The 17,162-nt window shown below is 36.5% G+C and overlaps 1 protein-coding gene across 2 annotated transcripts in view; it reads left to right on the forward strand.

Annotated features, from left to right (window-relative positions):
- ATP2A2 (ATPase sarcoplasmic/endoplasmic reticulum Ca2+ transporting 2) overlaps positions 1-17,162 on the forward strand; it is a 48,106-nt gene that overhangs the window by 9,850 nt on the left and 21,094 nt on the right. For both annotated transcript variants that reach the window (XR_012625681.1, XM_074844599.1), the window contains exons 5-7: positions 2,512-2,650; positions 14,768-14,848; positions 16,683-16,768. Coding sequence is in view for 1 of the 2 variants with exons in the window: in XM_074844599.1 (XP_074700700.1) it covers positions 2,512-2,650; positions 14,768-14,848; positions 16,683-16,768 (306 nt within the window). In the remaining variant the exon portion in view is untranslated. The remainder of the gene's footprint in view (positions 1-2,511; positions 2,651-14,767; positions 14,849-16,682; positions 16,769-17,162) is intronic.

The raw sequence follows: 17,162 nt of genomic DNA on the forward strand, positions 1-17,162 counted from the left end.
ACCATATACTTACTAAGTGTACATCTAAAGACTGCATGTCTGTCAAAAGGCAGAAGTTTCTTCTGAAAACATCTAAATACCATGATACTTCTCCTACGTGATCAGCTGTGAGATTAATTACATGGCTTTTTATAAATCATGTCAGCAGTAATATCAGTAACATATTCTAACACTTCTTGAGATGCCAAAACAAAATTGTTCCTATAAATTTAGCTTACTAATTTGATCACTTCAGACAAGGCATGTTTTATTAGAAATGTTTTTCTGCAGATAAAAAGTACGCTAGGATTTTTAGAGCAATTTAAGTTCTTTGTAAGGTTGGTTTTGTTTGGTGTTTTTAAAGGGATATTGTTAGTGTGACATAATTACTTGCTATTTTAGCATGTTAGGTTTCACGCTTAAAAAAAAGAGCAAGCATGTCCAAAATAACAACAAAAATTAAAAGGAGGAGCCCTGGTAACAGGTTAAAACAAGTTAGAGAGGAGCCTACACACTGGAAGCCACCAGAAGTGACACTGAGTGACATTGCTGCACATTCCTGTGCTCTGCTTTGTGCTAGCCCAAGTAAGCTGGCTGAAGACTAACCATCAAAAAACTCAGTCTTTAGCAGTACCCAGCTTGCTGTGCAACCTCCAGAGCTGGTGTGGAGGGAGGAGGTAATGTCGATCGAGGGATGACAGTATTGCCCCCTTAAGTGTCATTTTCTATGCAAATCTTCATAAAGCAATTGTGCAATAATTAATCTTTAACTTGAAACTTTGAGTTACAATTCTGCACAGAGTAATTTTAAGCATGAAATGTAAGGTATCTGTATACTTGAGGGTTTTCTTGTGTAGTTGTATAACCTGTTGTAGGGAATAACCAATTTTTTCAGACATAATAGTGTGCAAAGAATACCTATATATGTATCTTTCTACATGCAGTGAACTTAATTGTGAAACAATTGCTGTACAGTTTAAATGACTCATTCCCTTATTTTAATGGGCATGGAAAATAAGTCACAGTACATAGTCTCCACCCATAAATGTATCTGTTTCTACAGGTACTAGATGTGAGCAACTGAGTCATTGCCTTAGCTCTGCCCTCCTCAGCCTTTCCTCTTGCATGTACTTTTCCCAAAGGGCCATCTGCTAATACTCCAGTGGTTGGCAAGACTAACTACCATAACTTCAAGCAAACTGGGAACAAAAAGATAGTCTGACACACTGAGCTAGCTGTCCTAGCTGAATCATGTTTAATTCTTTCTTATTTCTCCTTTTTGAAGGAAAAGTTCTGGTTAAGTGGGATTTAGACATTTGTGGGACTTTCTTTCGTACCTTTAAGGTTTTGCCTAATGTTAAGTCTTAGTTAATCCACAGAAAAGCAATGTTGGCATTGTTATGCTGAGGAGCAGGATTAATTTACGTGGTGGAATATGAGGCTAATATTAATTATAGGTTCATGGGTCTGTGCTGGTATCTCCGCACTGCCTGGCACTGAGCTGTGCTGTGTAAACATTAGGGCTTCAAGGTAGATTTGGTAATGCTGGTTTTCAGCTGCATTATGTGGAAGTACCTAGTACCTCAGCCTTTGATTTTTCTGCAGATTAGGTTTCTGCTTTGATGCATGCAGGAGGAAGCTGTTATTATCTGGAAAGGCTGATATATATTTGAAGGGCAGGGATTCTAAAACCTATGTGCACCCTTAACCATTGTCTAGAACCATCAGGACTGTGGCGTTTGTACTTGTCAATAGGCTGGAAAATGGAAAATAAGTTACTTCTCCAAGAGCTAGAGAAGGAGTACTGATAAGTTGTTGATTTTTTATGTTGTCCTTTATCTAGGTGGCATCACAATGTTGATATTGATCTCTGGTAGTGCTTAGCTGAGAGAACTGCACTTGAGATAGGAAAGCTATTGTGCTACTCAGTGGAAATAAAAAGGTTGTCATGTGTGGGGATTCATCTAAGTTTGTGAACTGTTAAGAGATTCTGGGGAAGTTTCTAGTCTGCTTTAATTTCACTTTAGTGTGGCTTGATTTGCTGAAATGAAGCTGATAATAGGCTGTTTGAACTTTTGTCTTAATTTGACCCTTGATTTCTATCAGGAAGCAAAATTCAGTAGTGCTAGCCCACTCCAGTCTGAGTCTAATCTGCTCCAGCTGGTAAGGTACAACTGAGACAAGATTATATCCATGAGTCTTAATTCTGCTTAGTGCTCTTTTTATGTCAAAAAGTATCCATGTGTTATAGAACTGTGTGGCCTCCCCATAACAAGAGTGGATATTCTTGATGGGAAATGCTGCAGGGTTTGAATAAAGAACTTCTAGGTTCTAAATGCCCGCTAATATCTGAATTATGTCGTAATGATTTCCAGTCAACAACCTCATAAGGGGAGGGGTCACATAACTTTCTGTATTAATGTAGCTGAGCTGAGTCAGTAGTATTTGTATGATAATGCATTTGAAAAAGCAGATCTGACATATATTTTTCCTTGAGGGCTTTTAAAATTACACATTTTTGCTGTCTTTTAGGAAAGAAATGCTGAAAATGCTATTGAAGCTCTTAAAGAATATGAACCAGAAATGGGCAAAGTATATCGACAAGACCGAAAAAGTGTACAGAGGATTAAAGCAAGAGACATTGTCCCAGGTGATATTGTAGAAGTGGCAGGTAAGACCCATTTACATGTACATACATGTATTAGTATATTATTGTAAAATTGTTGTGGGGGCCTTGTCTTAATGATTTGAGGCCCTGGGGAGAGGTTTTCAAAGATGCCTGAGTATGTGCTTCACTTACGAACAATCTTGCTTCTGTTCATGTGTAATTACCTTAAATGTACATTTGCACTGAGGGGATTGTTTTTCAAATGGCCTCTTAGTTTAATTGGTAGGTCTAAAAGCAAAGCATCTTAATTGGAGTACAGGTTTTAACACTTGTCATGACTCAAATTTTATTTTCTAAAGTCTGCTTTCAGAGTGTCTTAACTTGCTTGTTTTATATCACAAAATACTCTTTTCCTTGCTTTTAAATGTGTTCAGTTTCCTTAGGTTCTGGAATGCAGAGATTTTTTTTTTAGTCATGCTCTGTTCTTTAAGAAAGGTAATTTCATCTGAAGGTTTTTCCAACTCTTATGCTTGTAGTAGCAGTGCCTTTCAACTCCTCTTCACAAATGTCTTCCTCTGCCCTCTCAGCTAGTATGACTGGCATGTGACATCATTGTTTTCTCATCTTTCACAATTGCTTATTGCTGTACAGGAGACTACAAGTAGATAACTATACGCAGCAGAGCTTCCTATTTCTTCAGTCTAAGCATTTGAAGTACCAGTTTTAAGAGTGGTCTTCTGCATCAAGTTTCCTAAAAACTTAATTTGCCCTAAAAGGTTATCTTTATTTGAAAGGAGTGCAAGAACAGAAGTGTCATGTACTTAAGCTAAAACTCCTTCATTTTGGTGCTAATACCATACCAACAACTTTTTCTCTAAACTGGACTTGTCAGTGACTTTAATGTTTCCTCTTCCTTCCCAGATAGAACTAGGTGGTTCTTGTTAAGTGTCAGGAGTGATTGCGTACTCGTGTTTTGTAGGTCATTATCAACTGTTAACTGAGGGCTTGTTCCTTTGGGAACAATTCAGCGTGTACATCAAACTTTCTTTCCACTAGGGTCACTTTGCTTTTAGAGGTGGTAGCCGTCTCAAGAGGAGATAAATATATACCCTTAAACTTCACTATCCTCCTATTTTAATTAGCAGGCAGAGAGAGTATGCACTCAAAATGAAGTTGGTGTTGGCTGCCTGCCCAGCTTTCATTCCTTGAGAAACTTTAACATTCGCTGAGCCCTGTCTCAAGCCTCCGTTTTGTGCATAGGATGATTCAGCTGCATCAGCCCTTGGCTAGGGTAATTCAGAGCATGAATCTCGTGAAGATTGAAGCTGGTTTCCTCTTCGCATCTGTTGGTGAAGAACAAGTACAAATACAAAGTGCTGGTAGCTGAAATAAAGGGTGAATTATGATACCTTGTCACTTACTCTGCTGTTTTGACTCACTATTACTGCACTGTACAGTCAAATCTGAGTTCTGCAATGAGATTTTATTTCAGCAGCTGACGTTTTCTGCGTCCTTTTGAGGCAAACAGAACTGTATAAATTACAGATTCTGCAGTAGATGTCTAGTCTAAATCCTTATCCTGTTTTTAAATGTCAGCAATAGAATGGTAGTTTTGGAAGCAGTTTATATCATGGGAATACATTGGGGTTGTGTGTTTTGGTACTTTAAAGCAGTATTGGTAGAATTGCAAGTTGATGACTATGTATTTAGTTCTGGTTTGGGGTATCTCACTAAGGAAAAATGCTGGATTTTGCAGCTCTGCCAGGTGTCTAGAGCGCAGAAAATTTTCCGCTTGATTCTTTGCTATTTTGGAAGAGGTAGAGACTGCGTTTTCATCTTACAGAAAAAGACAAAGCTAAATTTGTATGTGAAACACTTGAGTGATGTGTGGGCTTTTACTTACCTTGCTGTATATTGTCAGTATCAATAAAATCAATTACTTGTGCCATCTCTTTAAAAGGCTTGTGACTGAATAAGAGAAACGAATTGGAGCTAAACCACTGAGTAGCATACCTGTAACACTAGGCTGTCTTTAACCTAGTAGCATATTTTTCATAGGGTTGCTATTGCATTATTTAAAATCTGCTTCTAGAACAGTGATGGTCCAACATGTGTAGAACTAATTTTTTTTTTTGGAAGGATAGACTTAAAAACTACTATGCTCATGTAGAGAAACAAGAATTATCCAACTTCTATGACTGTTCTTTAAGACAGGTGGTCTAGCTGATTGATTGTCTGTAGAAGCTCGTGCTGGTTAAAGTACTTAAACTGGTGGGTGAAATAGTCCCGAGCTAGTCTTAAGCACTCATCATGTTGTTCTTATGTTGGCAAATAGAATCAACTGCAGCTTCAAGCGACACTATGTGTAAGTCCTGTGGATGCTTAATACAGAAATAAGTGCTTCAGTGTGATATGAACTTTGATACTGAAACAATTAAATTCTAACTTGTAGATAAACAATGATGAAATTTTAATTGTAATCAAACTCAGAAAAGCTACTGAGCAAGTAGAGAAGAGCAATACACTATGTACCAGCGTTAGTGTCAAGACCTGGAGGTGAGACAGACTGTGTGCATGCCTGTGCCTCAAGTGTGAGAGTACTGCGATGGCCTTTGACATGGTGTTTGCAAAAAGATGACCATGTAGGGAAGTGACAGAGCACTTAATACTAGGATACATATCTGAGTTTAGAATTCTAGGCAAAGTGCCAGTGACATTTGTGTGTCCAGGCAAATATCTTTCAACCGAGTGGCATAAATAACCAGGTGATAGGTTTCTCCCCTATGCTGATACCTAATTTTGAACAACTTTTCTACAGGTCTTCCATTACAAAATAGTTGTTTTTAATGCTATAACAGCTTTGTTAATTTGAAGTAGCTATATGTGGGTCTGACACAGAGATAATTCTTCGTTGTAGGAATTAGCAGATTGGTATTGCAGTTCAGGGGAAGTGGGGGAATATATTTGCCTCTTTACATTGCAAGAGTTCCCTGAGAATAAGTAACATTGAACCATTACTTTCCAAAGTAATCTGGTATTTTCAGTAGTTTTGAACCCATTAAAGATAATCTGATCACCTTAGCGTAACCCAAAGACAATACAATAATGGTTTATACTATTACTTTTTATTCTGGCTCCTTAGGCTATTTGTAGAGTTTGACTGTGTTTGTTATATAGACTATTCAGTCTGCCTTGCAGCCTTCTAAAATAAAACTCCTGGAAGATATTTCTCTAATTGATCTGTCAAAGGAAATGGATGCTGGTTGATTTGACTAGAAGGAATAAGAGGAAACTGGAGGTCTGCATTGTCACCTTACAGTAAATATGGAGTAACCTGAATTAGATTATCCCTGACGTGGTGGATAACCTACTGTCTTAGATGTCTCTTGGGGATCAGTGTGTGCACAGATACTGCAGAACACTTGATGAGCAATTACTGGTCCTTATGCCTAGTAGCTAACAAATGCAACATAAATGCTACACTAAAATTTTGCAGGTGTACTGGCAGACACCGTAGTCCATGTTTGCTCAGAGACTGTGCAGACATGAATTTCTTAACTGTATATGTTAGGAGGGCTTTCTTCCATGTCCACTTAAGCAGAGATGGTAGAAAAGATACTGTAGAATCAACAGGAACTCTCTGGGATGAAGTTGGGGTTACAGATTTGGGATGTATACCTTAAACTTGCTTGTGGACTTCTGGTGGGCATAGTTCTCAGAACTGTGGTGTGTAAGGGTTACTAAGCTACACTGTTTGTTTCTTAGAATTGATGAACTGAAAAAAAAATCCAGATGCTGTCCTCAAATGGCTTTTCAGTTTGCCTGTCTTAAAAAGGATTATCGTGCTGCTATGAAAGCTTAAGTTTATTGGAGGATGCACTCTAAATTTCGAACTCGGGGTTATCTTAGTAGATGAAAGATGTCCTTTGTTTCAGCTGACAGGTTTTTTTGCCTTGGTTAAAGTAACATTTTAAAGAGAAACTTAAACCAACATGGCCTTAGTTCTTAGAAGTTTTGTATGAGGTCCAGTCTGACAAATTGGGATAAACTGGTTGCAAATCATTTAGTTTTAAAGAAGCACATTTGGGAACAGAAAGGAGCTTTGTTCATTTCCGTTGTATTTTCCTGTCTAAAATGTTCTATTTTAAATACTGCATATCTGACTTTCTGTAATTCAATAAATGAATGTTCATTAGTTGCAATCTGTAAATGACAAAACTGGAGTCACAGTAGTTCCTCCTTTCCCTGAAGTGCTGAATGATGGTTCTTGTGATCCATTATATCTCTTAAGTACTCAACTGCTTAAAAATATACACAGAGTTCCCAGAAGCTGTTGCTTATTAAATTAGTCTGTATTCCAGAAGACTTAGTTTTAAGTTTATACCTGGCATGAAGTATGCAAGAACTACTTTGAGACTTTTAATTCTAACTGCAGAGCACTTTAAGACTCTTCCTAAAGCATAGATGTCTTATAACTAAGGGAAGATAAGTTTTGTGGTGAGGAAGATTGGGAAGGAAGATTAAGGTGAATTACATCAAACTCCAGTATGGTTATGAAGAGCTACAAGTTCGCCCCGATAGTATAAACAACAAACATTGATGTTGCAGCAGATCTTACTCCAAAACATCTGGGTCCTTGTGCCTGTGTTCCTTTCTGAATAACTAGAATTGATTTTTTTAGACTCAGTGCTAGAGATGCAGGTTTACTTTTTTTGGAAAAATGTTCAGATTGGAAAAAAAAAATGAAAAGGATGGAGTAAGACTTAAGTCTAGATGGGTGATCTGCTGGAGGCTATCTTAAAAGCATACTGCTGAGAGCATCTCTTGATATGGAAAAAAGCTGACTGCAATATTTTGGGCTTTTTTTCTTACCCTAGTGCAAATTGTTGAGTTTGGTTTTTAAAGATTAAGCACTTATTTTGCTTTTTCCATATTTTTTCTTGTTCAAAAAGCAGTATTTTATGGAAGTAAGAACAGTGGTTAATAAATACACATACAAGTAGTGCATAAATCCTGTGAGCTTCAGTGAGCATTTTGGCTGTCAAACTCTAACACATCAGAGGCAGTTTTGAGATAACCGGACGCAGTCCAAACTCCATTCCATACTCCACTGAAGTCTGGAGTTATGTGAAGGTCAAGTCAGGGCACAGCTAAACTTGTGTCACTTTCAACACACATTTGAAAACTTACAAAACACATCTCCCTTTTTTTTTTTTTTCCCCAATTCTTGTAGCACTTTCCTCCTGAGTTGCCAGACTGTTAAGTAAAAATAGAGAAACTAATTCTGTTCTATTGTTTGAATTCAGAACATATCTGATGTTCTATACTCTGATTAGAACCGATACTACAGTGGGGCTTTATTATAAGCACAAATAGTACTGAACAAAATGCTTGAACATCAAGATAAGGTTCTGTTAACACGGTATCACCCTGGCAAAGCAAGCATTTTTTTAAGGCTAAGGAAAAATTGTACTTGGAGCTGTGCTGCACTTTCAGAATTCTTACTGTTGTGTTACCCAAATGCAGCCTAACTTGGAAACAGGACTTCAGCTTTGGTGTGAAGATGTCATTGTTTTCTACCTGATCTGGCAAAAGTTGAAGCTTAACTTACTGATTTGTTCCTTCTGCTATTAGATATTTATATAGGCTGATCATAAGAGTTTTCAGTCTAGAAGAGAGTGCTATAAATAGATCCACTGATTAAAAGCTAAAGCTAGACAAATTCAGAGTAGAAATAAGTGCAGACTTACAGGCAGGGTACCTGTCCATTGGCACATCTTATTTAATGTTCTGGTGCCCTCTTCAGAGATGACAATAAGAAGTATGTTTTTACAGAAGGAGAAGAAATAAAATAGAAATATTTCAAGTCTTATGTACTGTTTAATACAGTATATCAATTTTTCTAAATAAAACCCTCAGTTTCAGCTTTAAAATATTTTAATCCCAGAAAGCTAAGCTTTTACTGTCTTTTTGCTTTTCATTTATAAGAATGCAATACCTGTAAGTCTTTTGTTTGAAATCTTGTTACCTTCTACCTCTAACAGTTCTTAGGTTAGGATAATCACACTTCTGTATATACTGCGCAGTAAGGCATGGATATTCCTGTCTGTTCAGAATGCAGAATGGCATATGAGAGAAGGCTAGTTCATGAACATTGTCTGATCTGTAGCATGCATCATAAATGCAAAGAATGAATGTATGCAAATGTAGTTTGTCATCTTGGAAGTAAAACAAATGCTGTTTCACTAGTATCGTTAAAACTTGAATGGACCAGTGCTATTACAATCTTTGTCTTGTTGGAAAATAAATCTATCTTACTGTTTTGGAGTGGAAACTCAGGCTTAAAATGTTTCATAGTCACTCTTGTAATTTTGACAATTTGACACTCTTGGCCTTGTATGAAAGTGTAGATGGACTCAGTAATCTTCCTGTTCTGTAGAACTTCTGATTTTAGGTAGCATTTTATTATACCCTCTTCAGGAAGTGTTAAATACTTAAAACCTGTTACTACGGAAGAAAAATTAAGTTTCTGATGGTCTAAGGAAATCAAACACAATAGGAAGACGAGATTGTATGCATGCAAGGGGGGAAGAGGAGCTAAGCTGAGCTCGTGTTAAGGAAGTTTTATATAAAAACCCAATTGTGCTACAACAGCTGTACTTCTAAATAGAAACAGTCCATTCTGTTCAGGTCTAATTTTTAACTATTACTGTCCCCCAGCAGAAACAATACTCAGTTCTGGTTGATCAAAGTACATAGCATCCCGTATGTGTTATTTTAAGCCTACTTATTTCAATTCTTAAACCTTAAGGTGATACCCATACTTCATAATAGGAAGTTTCAGTTGCCTCACTTTATAAGTGAATATTCACACAGTGGTGTGTCCTCTAACTTAGAGGATAAAACTTTATTTTTGGGCAAGAGAGGGGACTTTGAAATAACTGAACTTTTACAAGGCCGAAGATCTCATTAGGACACATGGTTTAAATAACTGTACCTGTAATATGTAGTGTTGAAACAGTTAAAGAAAATAGTTGCTAACTCTTAATGGTTTTTGACAAAAGAATTAATACTTAGTATTCAGTCCATGCATAGTGTATATTGAATCAGAGATGTTTTAATAGCAGTGTAGTAGGTTATATTTGCTGAATTTGATAGTATTTTTACCCTAGCCTGAAAGTAGAGCATCCTAATAAAGTGGGAGAAAGACCATAGTGTGTTAAAAATCAGACTACATGGAATGTGTCAACAATGAACCTTAATCTATTAAGACACTTGGAAGGGGGGAAAAGACACAATTTTACACTTTGGGTTTTTTTTGTCCTCCCTATTTGGTGTTTTATGGAAGTTGTTTTGGGGATGGTTTTACTCATTCAGAAACTGTTCTTTGTGTTCCCAAATTATTCAACTATATGTTAAAATAGTATCCCAGTTCTTTGGAATTTGCCTAAAAAAGTTACAAGATTGGACAGCAGTGGCAGAATAGTTTAGAGCTGTACTGATAATCTTTATTGCAAAAGTCCAGTTCCAACCCCAACCCGCTGATAGCAAATATAGGTTGACACTAGCTTTGGTTAATGATAAACATGAATAAGAAAGTGTTAGGTACGTGTTGTGTATGAACAACTATTCCTACTTCTACAGGAAAAATTACTTTTGTTTACTGTGATCACTTAGATGAGCTTTTTGAAGAGATCACTTTCTCTGCTAAGAAGATGAAATGTTCTTGTAACACACGAACATAAAAAGGAAGCAAAACTTTTCACTTTTTATAATGTACCTGTCTGTAAAGCTCCTCTTAGCAAGTCTTCAGTTGTGGGGGAGGGATTAGAGCAGTAAGATTGCTGATACTGATGTTTAAAGTACACATTTAAAGTAGTAGTTCTGTTTTGAGGACTCTTGTATATCCTAGTGACTTTTGGGGTGTAAAGTTAATATTGCTCAGGAAGCAATATTAACTTTATTTAATTGTCACCAACAATTTTGATTGGAAGATCTAGAATATCATTTGAGACTTGAAAGATAAGTACAGTCCTGTTGTAGTCTAAAGTTCTTTGTTGATACCCAGATGTAGCTAAAAATATAACAGGGACTGAAATCCACAAGAGCTTTAATAGTTTATTTTCCCTCCAGCTTCATTGTTCATAGAATATGTGCCCCATCACTTCTGCCCATCTTCCTGACTGCTTAATCCACAGGCTGATCTAGCCTGCAACATGCTAATAGTGTATTTTGGCTGTAGAGGTTTCCCAGTGAGTGTCTCAAACCATATTCTGACAGAATTCTGAAGTTTGTGTTTGGTATTATTGCTATCTTAGAAGCTGCTAAAGTGCAAGGGATATCAGTGCTCAAATGAAATACCTAAATGAGTTGATCATTTCAGTCTAGGACTTGGTCACCAACAAGTATTAAATTGGGACTAACATTCCTTAATACATTATGTATTTGGAGTTGGTTTGGAGACTTGACTTGTTTTGTCTTTCAAGGTAACTTTGCAAATTGAGTAGAGGAGTCTGTATGCTGGTTTGTCCTTTAAAGACTTTTGTTCGTGAGGAAGCTCCTTCATGGGGAGCTTGCAAAAATTTCTGCAAGTGCACACCTGTTTTATTTGATGTGTTCTGTTGGTAAGTAGGGTTGCACTGTGCTTAAAATCGAACATATATGTAAGTGACTGTATGTATACAGTGGAAGTTGACCTATCACATTGGCACGACACTGGGAGGAGTAAGATAAAATGTGGGGAGCTTTGAACTTGAGAAGAAAGGCTAGTGTGCTCTAGGTATAATTGGCGGGAACCTTGGCAAGATAGCATTGCTCGTTACTTATAGGTGGCTGAAGAACCCAGTATTTTCAGATATTGTCTCTATTTTCAGTGAAAGCATATGGCTTGTTTAAAACAATTGACATAAATTTTAAATTCATATCACAACTAAATACTGCTCCAGTTTCTATCAAGAAGTGAAAATTGTAAATTGTCTGCTTCGGTATGGACTCATGCACAGTTAAATGAAATGGATTTTTTTTTTTTGACCCCCTTATAGGGACCAGATTGTTTTTAAACAGATTCCCTTATTGTGTGCTGAGGCTCAGTATTAAAATTCTAAAACAGTATTCTGTGTATGAATAAAAGGATTCTATGAATAAAGCTGTAATGATTTGAACCAAACCCTACTCTCGCCGTTCCAAGCAGCAGTCAGTTTTATAGTTAGAAGGGCTGTTTTAATCAGTAGTTAAGTATTTGACTACACTATGCTTTAAGAAAATGTATCTGGGCAGTTTTGAAAGCAGCTTACTTGATTTCTTCAGAGCTGTTGTAGAAATCAAGTGACTATTTAGGTTTAAAAACTTTGGTTAAAATAACAGATGAAAATACTCCTGCAGCTGACTTGCTATTTTAGATGTAAAACTATGGGATTATATCCGTAGGCTGTAGCAGCTCTGTACTGAGCAACACAAATACATACTTACCTTCTAATTTCTTGTCGTCTTTCAAGCCTTGGGTAATACTTTCACTGGTTCTGTGGACTGAAATGTAATTGAATTTAAATAGCTGCCCCCCCCCCCCGCCACCAACCAACCAACCAAAAACCCTCCCAGTTTTTTTCCTGTGTTAAAAGTATATGGAAAAAAGCCTTCTACTGGTAGATGAGATCTGCACTAGACTGCTCACTAAAAATTTCCTGTGGGTTCCTATCTATCACAGGATGATTTCCTATTTATATTCAGTTTCAGTATGCTCATGAAAGTATATTCAAGACTATAAATGGCTTAGTGTCATAGCGTTACTTTGCAAAGAGGTGATTAAAATAATTCTGTAATTGACCCCAATGTACAGCTTTCCTGGCTGTAGGAAATGCCTTGAATATTTTACTGCAGCCTTCTCAAACTGAGATGGTGAGTGAATAATGTGTCTTATCTTAAATTGTTGAGATAAACTTAGAAAGCTGCAGTGTCATAATAAATTTAACACTTCAGTTCTGGTGATTCAGGCAATTGATAATGATAGTAGTAGTTTTCATGGAAATAGTGGTGCTTGAGTATCAATAGTCTCCTAGAGCGGGAGTCTCCTAGTACTTTAGACCTTGTGAATATTATGTCTGAGTTTGAACAACTTAGAGCTGTTCAGAAGAAGTAGGTTGGAAAATTACTGGTAAACTTTGCCATATGTTCTGTCCAGTTATTTGAATGTTTTAAGATTATTTTTTTAACAGCTTCTTTTTTGTGTTATGGAGTGATTAAGTCTTTAACGGTGTTGTCAAATGTGGTAGTGTATTTGAGTTGGCTGTAACTTTCCAGCTGCTTTAAGTACTTTGAAAATGTTTCTGCAGAGTGACAGGCGTTACACCACATGGCACTGAGGTATTAGCCTGTTGTTCAGTGATATCTGAAAACCAGCTGCTACTATATGTCTGCATATAAACCTCCTCACGACATCAGGAGAGCATATTGAATAGTTTTGCCATTTTTGGCCTAGGTCACCGTTTGTCTAAAGCTATTTTCTCTTGCTGCTCAAGGGCATTGTGGCTTAAATTAGTTTTCACATGGTATAATAATACAAAAAGGGAATTTGTGGCTATTTATTGGATTCCTTCATATACATATGCTTACAAAAACACATGTCTAAGTCTACAAGCAAAACTACATGGTCTTTTGCTGATGTTAATGGTTGGGGTTTCTTTGACCTTATAAAAAGTCACATGGTGCAAGTTTACTTAGTGTTTGAAGTAGTACTTAATTCTCCTCTTCAACATTTTGTTCCACAGTTTTCCTGTGTGAGTAGTTGTATGTTCTAAGGCTGTAACACCACTTTGGAGTTTCTCATGGTATTATTTGTCAGTGTGCATTATTGCTGTTAGTTGCATAAGCAGTTCCTGCAGGAATTGCAGCTTGTTTTAATTTTACTGCAGGGACATAGAGTCCATCTACTGAGAAGATCAGTTCTTTTTAGCTAGTCATTCTTCCATCTTTGTTTCTTTGCATTATTTTATAATAAAAAGGAAGTTGATGCTTGAAAACTTGCAGTGCTAAATTACGTTAGGAATGTTTTATTATATGCAGTCATATTGACATGCAGAATGTAGACACCCCCCCCCCCATATGAGTCAGAAATGTGACTCTCATTAGTATCCTTAGCAAGTTAATTTGCATGCAGCCATTTATTTGCAGTTGTCACAAAATGGTGGAGCTTTGTTTCATTTCTTAAAAACTAGGAAAAGCTAGATAAGTAGGAAGGTGGAAAAATTAAGTCTGGGGTGATAGAGATGCTGGAGCTAAACTGGCCACACAGCTCTGGCAAGTGACTTCATTACTCTCTGCCATCTTTAGGAGCGGGCTGTTATCTTGTACCATCTGCTGCCTTGGTGTCTCAAACACTTGCCAGTGGAGTTTTGTTTATGGGTTGCTTTTGGGTGGGTTTTTTTCCCTCCACTGTTGTCTTCTGCAAAATAGAAATATATATGACAAGATAAACATAGCATAGAGTCCTGTGAAAATTTTAAGTGGCATATGGGTTGTGGTATATTTAATAGAGCAGCATTACTGAAAAATAAAGCTAGTGTATGGTCTGAAATTAACTTCCATCCCTGAAACATCTGGCAGTATTCAAAGTATAACATTAAAAGAGCAGATCTGCAGAAGCATGTTATTCTCACAATTGGTGCCAAAGAAAAGGAAAGTACAACTTCTTCTAGTTTCTAAATAAATAAATGTGAATAACATTCTGATCGTTGGAGAGAAGACTGACTTCGGGCATAGAGAAAACAACCAGAAGACTTTCCAGGACAGTTGTTCTGAAAAAGAGACTTGATTCACCTTAGCTACGGGTTTTGATTATTTATAAATACTTACTCTGAAATTGATGTATTTCTCTTGAGAATGTTTTCCCTTTGCTGTCAAGTGGTAGTCATGTGATTGGAAAAACAATCCAGTGATTTACAACTTCTTTCTTTGAGGTTAGGTGGGAGTAAAGACCTTGAAGGCACATCTAAATTGCTGAAGTATATTGGATACTCAAAAAATTGGAGTATTGCAAACCATGAAAGCAATAATAAGCTGTTAGTAATCTCAGTCATCTGACAGTTCCTGGGAAATCGTTTCCCTGGATGATAGAGGTAATATATGCCTGGTTAGAAATCTCTCAAATGACAAAATTCTAACTTTGTCTTGTTAATTCCTTTGTAGTTGGAGACAAGGTTCCTGCTGATATAAGAATTACTTCTATCAAATCTACAACTCTAAGGGTAGACCAGTCAATTCTCACAGGTATAATTTCTGTGAATTTTGGATAATTATGTGCATAATTGAAAGTGCCTTTTCACTGTTTGTTTAGAATAATCCATTGGAAACAAGCCGGTAGCTATTCAAATACTATGTTGCATTCAAGTGCAGTAAATTTCTGATGTAGTCACTTAACTGCTGGAGTGGCTGAATGTATTGCTTCATCATTGACGTTACATGTTCGCTTAAGTAGAATGAACATTCTTACTGAGACTTGTAATGCTTTTTTGGTCTTCCTTCCCCCTGCCCCCCCCCAAGAGACTCACACTAGTAATTTGTGGGAAACTAAAATAAAAAATTAAGAATTTCTGTTCCAGTTCATGCAGTCTTCTAGGTTTGAACATCCTGTCACTGCTCAAATATGGAAGTATGGAAATCTTACTAAATGTCTTCTGTAACAGTTACCCATTTTCTCTCACGAGAGAGTAAGTTTTGAAATAAAAGCAGCTTTTAAACTGCTGTTACTAAAGACTCAGTACACTAAAACCTTATTTGCTGAAATTCTGTGCACACACATTCATGTGTTTTCTGGTACCGGCTCTCAAGTGCAAGAGCTATATTTAGAGCACTTTCCAGATTTGTTGAAAACAAAACAAAGTAGCAGTACTTCTGAATATAGGAAAGAAGCTAGGAACCAACCAAGCATGGTATAACGGTTTTCTCTCAGCTGAAACAGATCTGTCTGCCTGTTTTGGTAGCATAAATTAATGTTAACTAGCCCCGAATTTTAAAATGGTAAAGTATTCACAAGAAACCTATTTTTGATCCTCAAATCTGTCTTGAAACAGGTCCCAAAGTTTCTCAGTACAGATCCTGAATAGCACAGAACTAATCAAGCTTACTTACGTTTAGCATAAGAAAATGTAGGCACTCCATGTTTGTCAAGGTATCAGAACTAAGTAGAAGAAATAATCCACCAGAAGTCTATATAAAGGGAATAATTCCTTGCCTTTATTTAAATAACAGAACTATTTCTTTAAATAAAACCTTTTCTGTTTTCAGTCTACTTTAAGTTGATGCTTGAGTCTCCTAACTAATAAAGTAGGACTGAAGTCTAAGATGCTACTTAGCAAAGCTTTTAAAAGTAGGAAGCTTTGCCTCTCTTGTGCTTACAAAAACCAGTGTGCTCTCAGCTTCAGTCACTGAGTTATCACCTTGTGAAATCTGAGGAAGTAATTAACATCGCCTTTTATAGAAAAGAAACCTTTCTATACCTGTGTGACGTGTTTATAGAAATTGATATATTTAAGGTCTCTATGGAAGAGTTCTCTGAAGGCTTCCAAATAAAGGAGTTAACTAGCAGATGGATGTGTGACACTTAATTTTTTTTTTTTTTAAGGTCTGCCAGTATAACTGTTATGTATACCATCACAGATGTATAACTATGGTAACATCTAATTATTTAAATGAGAACATACCTCTTACAGTGCATAGAAAACAGAAATGCTCATTACTGCATGAGAGGCGCCCAAAATACCTAATTCATGCAGTAGATCTTGCTACATTAGAAGGAGGAATGGGGTACAAGCTGCTTATTTGACTACTTTTCATGTTCCTTAGAAGACATGGTGTATGCTTCATTAATTCTAACTATATAAATTGTTCACTTAAATCCTTTCCTATTTTTATTAAAAGCCAGCCATTCAATTTTTTTGGTCAGCTGAAATATTTCCTGTTTCACATAAGCAGTTAAATCATTTGAGGAAAGATGTTTGACATATTAAAAAAATTTTAGGGCTCAGGATGATAATATTTTGATTCCCTGCAGGACTCCAGATGATACATGTATTTCTTTTTAAAATTATTATCTTTATTTTAGGTGAATCTGTGTCTGTTATTAAGCACACTGATCCTGTGCCTGATCCTCGTGCTGTAAACCAAGACAAGAAGAACATGCTTTTTTCTGTAAGTTATTTGTTCTAAAATTTTCAAAACTTTGATAAAATAATATTGAAGCTGATAAACAAAAATGTGCAGAACTTCAGGTCTTCACCTAAAAGCTGTATTAATTCTTTACTGTATTCTCTATACGCATCTGTATGCGTGTCTCCATGTAAATGGAACTAAATGAATTAAAAATTAGAATTAGCTTTTAATAAAAGCTGTCCTCAGGGAAGATGCTTGTTGAAACCAGTTTATATGAGAAAACTAGGTTTTGTCCTTCACAAGAAAGTCTTGAAGGCTGTAGCATGTGCACTCTTAAAGTGCTTCTACACTACTTTTCTAAAGTAATAGTTCTTAAGACTGATAAGAGTGCCCACACAAATTGTGGTATTGTGTGGCTAAAATTGAGAACTAG

Source organism: Strix aluco, chromosome 18 (assembly GCF_031877795.1).
Source record: "Strix aluco isolate bStrAlu1 chromosome 18, bStrAlu1.hap1, whole genome shotgun sequence".
NCBI classification, from domain to species: Eukaryota; Metazoa; Chordata; class Aves; order Strigiformes; family Strigidae; genus Strix; species Strix aluco.